This window comes from Drosophila obscura, unplaced genomic scaffold, assembly GCF_018151105.1.
Source record: "Drosophila obscura isolate BZ-5 IFL unplaced genomic scaffold, ASM1815110v1 contig_27, whole genome shotgun sequence".
Taxonomy (NCBI): Eukaryota; Metazoa; Arthropoda; class Insecta; order Diptera; family Drosophilidae; genus Drosophila; species Drosophila obscura.
In genome coordinates, this window is record NW_024542814.1 from 90910 (window position 1) to 102481 (window position 11572).

Sequence of the window (11572 nt, forward strand, 5' to 3'; positions counted from 1 at the left end):
GTGATAGCCAAGCTGCGATCAAATCGCTGAATGCGATAACAACAAGGTTTTGAGAAGAAAGGACGATAGACTTATTGGTCTGAAGTCTTTTGGGGTTGTGTGTGAGGGTTTCCCTGCTTTGGGGATGAATACTATTTAAGCCTTGAGCCAAGCGCGGGGGATTTTTCCCACTGTCAGTATCTTCCTGAAGATACTTTTCAGCCAGTTGACGCCATGTCCCCGGCTTTTTGTAACTGAGCCGGAATGACTTGGTCCGGGCCACGCGATTTGAAGGATTTAAAGCTGTTTACTGCCCAGCTAATATTACGTTTTGTGAGGATGTGCACCATCGAGGTTTCCGGGCCTTCACTTGGGGTGTCTGCCGGCTCGATGGTCGTGCACCCAGGAAAATGAGTATCGAGTAGAATATGTAGGGAGTCCTCACTAGAGTTTGTACACGTACCATCCATTCTCTTGAGATATCCCACCGAGGGGGCTGTTTTTGACAGGATCTTGCGTAGCCTTGCGGCTTCTGTCGTGTCTTCAATTTCGGAGCAACATTTTTGCCAAGATGCCCTTTTTGCTCTCCTAGTTTCTTTTTTGTATAGGGTTAGTGTAGAAAATTCGAAACTATTTTTGTTTGTTTGTTTGATGCCTTTACTTAGACTTGAGACGCGGGAATTAGCAGTACAGACCAGAGCTGTGGGCGGCGATAAAGGGCGATCAAAAAATAAACCATGCGAAACGAAGTTCAATTTACGAGTGCTTTATTCCCACGCACCGCTTGTCGGCTATGCTGCGGGCGTGTAGTTACATGTTGCTTGGATTTACAGTGGCGGGACTTCATGCCGTAACCTTACGAACTACATTACATTTCATACATAACTGTGGGTTGTGTTTGCAAATCCCTAGACAAAACGAGCGTGAGCGAATTCGCTCCCAAGCGAATTCCCAAAGCACAACAGCAAGCACAACCGATGGCGAATTAAGACATCTGCACAAAGCAGATCGAGAAGAGAGAGGCCGAGGGAGTTTGTCGATCCAGCTGCCGACGTGAGAGGGTTGTGGAAAGAGACCAGACGATGAACGACGCTTAAATTCTATTTCTTGTACCAAATACTATACTTTATCATTTATTAAACTTAATATTAAACCAAAACCCCCACATTTTGGAGGCTCGTCCCGGATTTGAGCGGAAAATTTTTAAGGAACGCGTGGTGGAATTAAGCAAAAATTTATAAGTTACGGTACGACGACGGCGGTACAAGTTACGGAGCTTGAGAACAAACAAAAAACGACGTGGAAATTTAAAAAAGCGGAGAAAATAAAATAGACAATTTTTTTTTTATTTCTTCAAAATGACGTGCTTAAACGATTTAATTCCAAAAAGCCTTCGACGGGCAACGAAGTCAAGCATTGGTGCATTGCACAAATTCGTGTATGAACAAGAAGGAGACCGAAAAAACCGAAGTCGGTTGCGCGATTTTAGTGGTTTCGAATACGACGAAGACGACGCCAGATTTGCAGCAAAGCGCGTATATATACAAGCAAAGCTAACGGACCGTGATCTTGTTTCAATATGTGTTACATTGAACATAAATCACAATGCGGAAAATGTGGCACTCCATATCTTTAGGAATCTGATGGAAGGAGAGCTGCTGCAAAACAACAACGACGATGAGGACAACGATAATGAAGACGACACTGATAAAAGAGGACGACGAGGAGGGAATAGACGAAAACGAAGATCAAGAGAACGATGCAGAAGCTGTGCTTGAGAGACGCGGGAGTGAGCGAGAAAGCTATAACAACATGCACACAAGAGAGATCCCAACAACAAGTCGACAAAGGAATAGAGAACGAAGCAACGAGCAACGGCAGAACTACGATGAGCAGGCCGCACCCCGTTTTGCCATAAGTTTTCGCGATATAGAAGAGTCTATCCGAGTGTTCGATGGCTCTGATGATATGGCTGTCGAAGAATGGATACAAGATTTCGAGGAACAGGCAGAGTTTATGCGTTGGACAGATTTGCAAAAACTTATTTTCGCAAAGAAGTCGCTAAAGGGCATTGCCCGACTATTTGTTTTGAGTGAAAAACATTTGAACTCATGGACAACGTTGAAGAACGCGCTATTGAACGAATTCAAGTCGAAAATCAGTAGCAAACAAATACACATGCAGCTCAACGAGAGTAAACGACGACCCAAAGAGAGTGTTTTGGAATTTTTTTATCGCATGAGAGATATTGCTTCGAGAGGCAATGTGGAAGACGACGCACTTATGCAATACGTGATTGACGGTGTTGACGAGATGGCATTAAATAAAACAATTTTATATGGTGCAAAAATGATGAGTGACTTTAAAAACAAATTAAATGATTATGAGAAAATTACCGAGAAAATGAAAAAGAGTGATAAAATTGGAAGAGATAAAAAGTTGCAGTTTGGACAAAATAATACACAGGTTGGCAAAAAAGACGTAGTTTGTTTTAACTGTGGAGAGAAGGGACATTTGTCTAACAGTTGCGCCAACAAAGAAAAAGGAAGAAAGTGCTTCAAATGTAATCAGTTTGGGCACATATCTAAAAATTGCAAGGAAAATAGTGAGAAACAAAACGATGAAAAACAAAACATGCGCGTAGTTTCAAATAAAACTGAATTAACGTCTAAAGAAGTTTCGATTAAAAATGCAAAGTGTATGGCATTATTTGACACTGGCAGTAAATTTAACATTATACGTGAAGATTTATACGACGAACTGCGTATGCCAAAATTAAAAGACTGCAGAGTGTGTTTGGTCGGTTTCGGAAGTGAGAGCAAAGCTGACAATATCAAGCCGATTGGTCAGGTGAACCATAGCATACATATTGACAATGAAGAATATGTGTTAAACTTTTATGTTGTTGCTGCAAGGTTCATGGACATAAAACTGATAATAGGGGAAGAGCTTTGTTTGCACGCAGAAATATCGTTTAATCGCAATGGAGTGAAAGTGAGTAAAATGCCAAATGAAAATAAAGAAGATCCTTATGATGAATCGTGCATAATGAGAATCGACGTAGCGGTAGACAATTCTCAGCTGAACATAAGCAACGCGGTAAACGAGTTTACACAAAGCAAAGTACGCGAAATTATATCGACGTATAAACCGGAAAAATCAAAAACAACGAATATTGAAATGAAAATAATTCTAAAAGACGAAACGCCAATATTTTCGCGGCCACGACGATTTGCGATAAATGAAACACGCATCATAGAAGACCAGATCGACGAGTGGCTGCAGAAAAAGGTAATTGAGGAGTCAGAGTCAGAGTTCACGAGTCCGGTTGTATTGGTGAAGAAGAGCGACGGCACGCCACGTCTATGCATTGACTTTAGACGTATCAATAAAGTCATCGTAAAAGATCATTTCCCGTTGCCGTTAATAGATGACCAGCTAGATCGTTTGCAAGACGCTGTAATATTCAGTACAATTGACTTGAAGAATGGGTTCTTCCATGTTCCTGTAGCCGAAGAGAGTAGGAAGTACACCTCATTTGTGACGCAAAGCGGCCAGTACCAGTTCCGCAAGGTGCCGTTTGGTATGTCGAATTCGCCCGGAGTATTCAAAGGCACATTGGTGCAATTTTTCGACAGCTGACTAGAAAAGGAATAGCACTTCCATATGTTGACGACGTAATCATTCCAGCCAAAGACGAGCAAGAAGCATTGACAAATCTGAAAGAAGTTCTCAAAACGTGTGAAGAGTATGGGATTGAGCTGAATTTTAAAAAGTGTCATTTCTTGCAAACACGAATCCAGTTTCTTGGCCATATCATCGAAAATAAAAAGCTGTATCCGACCCCGTTGAAGATTGAAGCCGTTTCTAAGTTCAAAACGCCGCAGACACTGAAACAGCTTCAGAGTTTTTTGGGTCTTACAGGCTATTTTAGAAAGTTTATCTACAATTACGCGGTTATAGCGAGACCGTTGACTGACCTTACAAAAAACAATGCAAAGTTTGTAATTGGCCCAGACGAAGAGAACGCTATTGGCGTGTTGAAGAAATGTTTGACATCAAACCCAGTACTAGCCATGTACAATCAGAAGTACGAGACAGAACTCCATACGGATGCATCCATAGACGGTTTTGGAGCCGTGTTGATGCAAAAATCACCAGACGACGACCAATTGCATCCAGTATACTACATGAGCAAGAAAACGACGGATGCGCAGCGCAAATACACTAGCTATGAGTTGGAAATACTTGCGGTCATTGAGGCATTGACGAAATTTCGGGTGTATCTTTTGGGCATACCATTCAAGATTATAACGGACTGCAACGCGTTCACCAAAACACTAGAGAAACAGAATCTATGTACAAGGGTGGCCAGGTGGATAATGCTTTTGCAGGAGTATAACTATAAAGTTGAGCATCGTGCAGGATCCCGAATGCGTCACGTGGACGCACTCTCACGATATCCCGTTATGTACATAAGTGACGGAAGCATTTTAGCTGGCATAGAAAAGGCGCAAAAACAAGACGAACATTTGAAGACGATCATGAAGCTCATCAGCGATGACAATCAACAATACGACGACTACTTTATAAAGTCCGGAATTCTTTACAAATTAGTCAAAGATGCTGAATTGATGGTGGTTCCAAGGGATATGCAGAAAACTATCATCGGCAAGGCTCACGATAGAGGCCACTTTGCTATCAAGAAGACGAAGGAGTTAATCTGCAAGGAGTACTACATACCAAATTTAGACGACAAAATCAAGAAGTACATCGACTGCTGTATACCTTGCATATTAATCAACCGCAAGCGAGGTAAACAAGAAGGTCTTTTGCACCCCCTGCAAAAAAGATGACGTGCCGCTGCAGACGTACCATATTGACTTTTTGGGTCCACTAGAGTCAACCAGCAAGAGCTATAAACATATACTAGCTGTTATCGACGCTTTCACGAAGTTTTGCTGGTTATACCCTACAAAGTCAACTACATCTAACGAGGTCATTTTAAAGCTACGCAGCCAAAGCGTGACGTTTGGCAACCCTGCTTGTATCATTTCAGATAGAGGCTCAGCATTTACCGCCCAAGACTTCCTGCAGTACTGCGAAGACGAAAACATCAAACTGGTGAAGACGACTACAGGACTTCCACGGGTAAACGGACAGGTGGAAAGGCTCAACGCAGTGATCATCTCCGTGCTTGCCAAGCTCAGTATAGACGACCCTTCGAAATGGTTTAAGCACGTAGATCGAGTCCAGCGAGCAATAAACTCAACATACACCAGAAGCATCGATACCACACCTTTCGAACTTTTGATGGGTGTCAAGATGCGTACCAAAGATGACCAGCAGCTTCAGAGTTTGATCCAGAAAGAGTCCATCATTGCATTTGAAGACGACCGCAATGAGCTACGGGCAAAAGCAAAGACTCAAATTCTGAATCTGCAAGACGAGAACAAGAAGACATATAACCTGCGACGTAAAGCAGCCAGGCAGTATGACATTGGCGACCTAGTTGCCATAAAGAGGACTCAGTTTGGTAGCGGACTCAAACTAAAACCGAAGTTTTTGGGTCCGTACCAGATCATTAAGGTGAAACATAACAATGCTTACGACGTCAAAAAAGTTGGCAATTCCGATGGGCCTAAGCACTCTTCTTCGTGTGCGGAGTATCTGAAGCCATGGTCCACGAGCAACGACGAAGAAAGCGACGATGCATTCGAGGCGAGTGCATAGTCAGGACGGCCGGATGTGGGTTGTGTTTGCAAATCCCTAGACAAAACGAGCGTGAGCGAATTCGCTCCCAAGCGAATTCCCAAAGCACAACAGCAAGCACAACCGATGGCGAATTAAGACATCTGCACAAAGCAGATCGAGGAGAGAGAAGGCCGAGGGAGTTTCGATCCAGCTGCCGACGTGAGAGGGTTGTGGAAAGAGACCAGACGACGAACGACGCTTAAATTCTATTTCTTGTACCAAATACTATACTTTATCATTTATTAAACTTAATATTAAACCAAAACCCCCACATAACTTCATTGCTTTCTACTTATTGACTATTATTCTATGGTGTAACGACATTCCGGCCGCCTTGAACGACCGCACGTCGGGCTTCAACCCATCGGCCAGCTTGTGGATTGGGCGTCTAATAACGCCACCTCCTGTCCGCACCTCGGACGCCCTGACCTTGGCGTCCGCCCCCTAACGACACTGGTGATCCTGCCGGTGATCCACCGCTGCGGTGGCGTATGGTCGTCGTGGACCACCACCATGGCGCTGACCTCGATGTTGGCCTCTGGGGTTTGCCAGGTTGTGGACGTAGTCTTTCGACCAAGCCTGCCAGAACCGCCGTTTGAGCTCGGAGAGTAGTTGCCACCTCTTGGTAAAGGTGGTACCGCTGCTCCGTCCGTCTGGCTCGCACCCTTGCGGCAGCGAACGAAGGGGCTGGCCGATCAAAAGTGGCCTGGCGTAAGCACCTCTCCGTCGTTTGGATCCGTACTGGCTGGAGTGAGCGGCCTGGAGTTCATGATGGCTTCGGCCTCGGCCAACACGGTCCTCACCTCGCTCTCGGTGAGCGCGGCGTCCGCGACCTGCCGCACGATCAGGAGCTTTGCCGACTTGACGGCCGCCTCCCATAAACCACCGAAGTGCGGTGCTCGCGGGGGATGAACTTCCACTCCATCCCTTGCTCCGCCGCGAACGTCCTCAGGCTGGACTGCTGCTCCTCGAACGCTTCCTGAAGCCTCTGCAGCTCGTTCCAGGCTCCGACGAAATTTGTCCGTTGTCGGAATACGTCCTCAGCGGAACGCCACGTCTTGCGATGAAGCTTTTTAGAGATAAAAGAAAACAATTAGTCGACAGGTCTGGGACAAGCTCTAAATGGACGGCCTTCGAAGCGAAACACACAAATACCGCAATGTACATTTTGAGCGGCTGACGACCTCGAATCCGAAGCGAGACGTTGATGGGACCACAAAAGTCTACCCCGCAAATCAGGAACGGACGACCTTCCCTAAACCTGTCTGCTGGAAGATTCCCCATAATCTGACCCATCAATTTAGGTTTGTATCGAAAACAGTGGATGCATCTCCTCACTATGCGAGTGCATTCTCGACGTGCATTTACTAGCCAAATCTCTTGTCTAGGCAAACTTACTAATGTCAATTTTAGAGACGATTGCTGCAACTCCTTTGCAGTTAGCTCCCTGTAACGTCCCTTGTTCTTGCCGATATTAGCAAATCGGTATACATACGCAAAAACTCGAACTAATTTGGGGTACGACGAAAAACGAGAAAATATTTCATTTGAAAACGAGTTCGCAACGCCAATTAGAACCTGGGCGGACCGTTTCGCCTCGGAGTTCTTCACAGCATCTGGGATGTTAAAATGCGGATTCTCTGGCCAACAATGCTCAGGCTCACATAAAAATTTCGGACCTTCTAGCCATATGGACTCCAGGAGCTCAGGCACTTCGCATCCGCGAGACGCCAAGTCCGCTGGATTCGACAGCGATGGGACATGACGCCACGACACATGACACCTGACATAGCTCCTGAATCATGGCTACTCTATTTGAGACAAATACTGCAAGTGACGACGGTTGGGTTTTAATCCAATGTAGCGTTATTTCTGAATCCGTCCAGAAAAATACGCTCTCGATTCGACACTTTTCCAAAACTTGCTTTACGTAGGCCCAAAATTGCGCCAATAACGCTGCGGCGCACAATTTGAGCCTCGAGATGGTCTTTGTTTTTAGGGGAGCTACTCTTGCTTTCCCAGCGATCAATCGAACGTACGTTTGACCTTCGAAAAGCGCTCGCACATAAATGCAGCACCCATACGCTTGACTAGACGCGTCCGCGAAGCCATGCACTTGAATCGACGAGCACCCACTAGCCATAACGTACCGAGGCACGGCTATTTTGTCAAGACCACACAAGTTTAGCTTTAGCCTCTCCCAGCTTGTATGCAGTGACATTGGGATGGCTTCATCCCAATCCAGCTGAAGCTGCCACAGCTCTGGAGGAAAATTTTCGCTGTTATGCTGATTGGACTAAGTAGCCCAAGCGGATCAAACAGTCGAGCACTAATTGACAGAATGGTGCGCTTAGTCGGATTCAAGTTTGTGAAGCTATCTTCCAAGTGATACCGGAACGTATCTGTTCTTGGACTTCACCTCATCCCCAATGTTTTGGTCGAATCGGAATCATTGAATGATAGGGATTTCTCCTCATTGTTTCCATCCATTAGTTCTGGATGGTTCGAAAACCATTTCGAAAGCTGAAACCCTCCGAGCCAAGAATCTAGACACCTGATCGCAAATCGACTTCAGCGTGTCTACGTCATCGGCTCCATGTCGTCTACATAAAAATCACTGCAGATCACCTCAGAACCCTTCTTGTGAGTGTCTCTGTGGCGTACACCGAGCTCGTGCAAACAACGAATGGCAAGGAAAGGTGCTGCGGAAGTACCATAGGTAACTGTGTTCAACCGAAAAATTTGCAATTGATCGGTGGGATGTTCTCGCCACACGATGAGTTGGAAATTCCGGTCTTTTACGGCCACATCCACTTGCCTATACATTTTCGAAACGTCTGCCGTTAAAGCATACCGATTCACCCGAAATCGAACGAGTGATAAAAATAATTCCTCTGAATAGTAGGTCCCACCATAAGTAAATCGTTTAATGACCACCCAGTTGTGGTCTTGCTCGACGCGTCAAAAACGACTCGAAGCTTGGTGGAACTGCTATCAGGCCTCAGGACGCACTGGTGTGGTATAAAATAATGTGGTCCTGGCGGAATCGCGTTGTCTGTCGGAGAAATATGGCCGAGCTCGATATATTCTTTCATGAAACTGAGATACATGTCTCTCAGCTCACTCTCTCTTAACGTTCGTCGCTCTAACGATAAGAAACGACGTTTTGCGACCTCGAAGGACGACCCCAACGATACTGGGTCTGTCTTAAAAGGCAACGGTATTTGAAACCTTCCGGTCGGTAAATTGCAGACATTGGCTTTGAAAAACTCTTCGCATGCCAGCTGCTCTGCCGAATTTGTTTGAGCATGTTTTCTTCTGGCGTTGCATCTATCTCCCACAGTCTTTCGACCATTTGAGACAGAGAGTCTTCTTCCGGTGAGTAGGTTGCGACGCAGCAAGCGGCTTCTCCAGTCAGAAGCTTGCTACACCGACCTGAAGCTACCCAACCTAAAAGGGTCTTTTGCAACAATGGTGCCCCTTCACCCAGTTTTATTTGGCCTGTGCACAACAGATCGAAGAACGAGTCTGCTCCAATCAGCATATCTACCCTTTGAGGTCGATGGAATGCTGGATCTGCCAACTTCTACATTCGCAGGAATTTTCCACTGCTTAATGGGCAGACTTCTGTCAGGCTGCTGATTGGTAATGCTGCTAAGAACCCAGAAATCTGCTACGAAACTATGGTTATTTAACCTGGAGTATATTGTCGTCGAGACTTCACTCCTCGACACCGAGCTTGACTTGCCTACAGATGTCACTGTCAGGCAACGGTTGACCCTTGCCAACCTTAGCGATTGCGCTAGACTTTCTGTCATGAAATTGACCTGTGAACCCGAATCCAACAACACTCTTGCTAAGTGAACTTGGCCAAATCTGTCCCGAACTCTTACCACTGCTGTGGCAAGGATGACATGCTCGGGCTCACTGGATGCCTGCTTCACCTGCGCAGGATGGGACGATGCTTGTACTCCTATTGCCTGACTTTCTGAATCTGCGCTCTGAGCTGCGTATCTATGCAAGAGGGTGTGATGCCTCTGTGAACAAACTCTGCACTTAGAGGATGAGCACTGAGATACCCTATGTCCAGATTGGAGGCAATTAATGCATAATTGCTTGCCTTTTGCGAACTCGAAACGCTCCAAGACGGGTATCGCCCCAAATCCCTGGCAGTTTACGATCGAATGGTTGGCGCCGCAATATACACACTTGGGGTCGATCGACTTTTCGGATCTGCTGGTTTTCTTGCTGGTCGACGGCATGTCAAACTTTGGTTTGCCTCTCGCTTTGGATGACTCCTCTGCTGAAAGGTGTTGGTACCGGCGGTTCAACATTTTTGCACAATCCGACCAGCAAGGGAGCTCATCGTAGTTCAGCTGCTCCTCATACTTTGTTTTTGTGTATGGGTCCACCTTGAATAACACCAGATGTATTATCATGGCGTTAGCAACCTCTCGCTCGTCTCCTAACGATAAAAGCGACTCCAAAATGGCTGACACTGTATCTATAGTTGATCGCAATGCAGACGCTGACGGCTTGTCGTACACCCTCTTCAAACTTTCTAACGCCTTTGGATAGTTGGCATCTGACATTTGGAACGCCTTAACGGTTCCCAAGGCTTCATCGGACAAGCACGATATGAGATGGTTGAACTTCTCTATATTGGACAACGACGGGTCGGAATCTACCAAACTTTCAAACAGACTAATAAACTGTTTGTAATCCGCATGCTTGCCGCTGAACTTCGGCAACTTCAATTTTGGCAAATTGGAGTGGTGGTGTGTGGGTGCTGAATTCATGTATGGTTGAGGGGATCTGTTGGTCGCTGCCGACATGTACAGAGCCTTTGTGATCACACACGTTTCTTCCAACGCCGCCCTATCTGAATTATCTGGGTCTAGTACATCGATCTCGGACTGCAGGGCCATTGCTTTTTCAATATAGGAGTTCAATATTTCCAAACGACATTGGATTTGTAATGGATCCAGCGAAATTGAACCTTACTGTCTTACTTTTGTAATTATCCCAGTGCGCTTCCTCGCTGCTGCTTTTGGCTCTGTTAAATGCTTGATGACAAGGAAAGTAAACAAATTTTGAGAAATCAACAGAATTATGCAAGACGACAAGAAAATGGACGAAAGAGAATTGATTCTCATATTTATTTATTATTTTCAGAAATTTCTTTGTAGAGCTTGTGGGAGTTCTTCTTAAAATTATGAAAACCATCGAAGTTCGTCTCCAGCAGTGTCATAATGGCATCAGAGGAATCCAAAAATGTCGTATGATAATAATACAATCAGTTTCAAGTATTTTATTTCATGATTTTATGTATATTTTCACCTTTTTGCACAACCATTCATTTTAGCGCCAAAACTTGATTTTTTAACTACAAGTTTTTGTTATTCTTAGAGGTGATAGTTGCGCTGTTAGGCAGAAAAGTGCAAAAATGTGTTCTGTCGCTCGACTCGACGCGGGTTGAGGCATTGACGAAGCCGTTCATAAAATATTTTTTCGTTTTGTTTTGAAAAGCTGTTGTTGCGACGGGCGCGTGGGGTATTTCTTCCATTCTCCTTTCGGCTTGCATTTGCCTCTGCTTTCGGCTTCGTCAATGCCTCGACCCGACCCGCGTCGAGTCGAGCGACAGAACACACCAAGAAAATATGAAGTCTTACGACGGGAATAGGTCCAGGGCCGGATTAGCAGTTGCCTAGGGCCCTCCTAGAAATAACAGAAAAATTTTGTTGAAAAAACAAAACTCCAAATAATGAATACAAAATATAATGGCCACTGAGAAAAATACAAAATAAAGGAGGGCCCCAGATTGATGGTTGCCCAGGGC

The 11572-nt window shown here is 45.2% G+C and overlaps 1 protein-coding gene across 1 annotated transcript; it reads left to right on the top strand.

Annotated features, from left to right (window-relative positions):
• The first annotated feature begins 1656 nt into the window (after positions 1–1656).
• LOC121404629 lies at positions 1657–3571 on the top strand. Its single transcript, XM_041594432.1, has 2 exons — positions 1657–3270; positions 3410–3571. The coding sequence occupies exons 1-2, from the start codon at positions 1657–1659 to the stop codon at positions 3419–3421; spliced, it is 1626 nt and encodes a 541-aa protein (XP_041450366.1). The 3' UTR covers positions 3422–3571.
• Positions 3572–11572: the final 8001 nt, after the last annotated feature.

Excerpts from the sequence above, each read along its gene's own strand:
- LOC121404629 (XM_041594432.1), top strand. The coding sequence starts at position 1,657 with ATGAGGACAACGATAATGAAGACGACACTGATAAAAGAGGACGACGAG.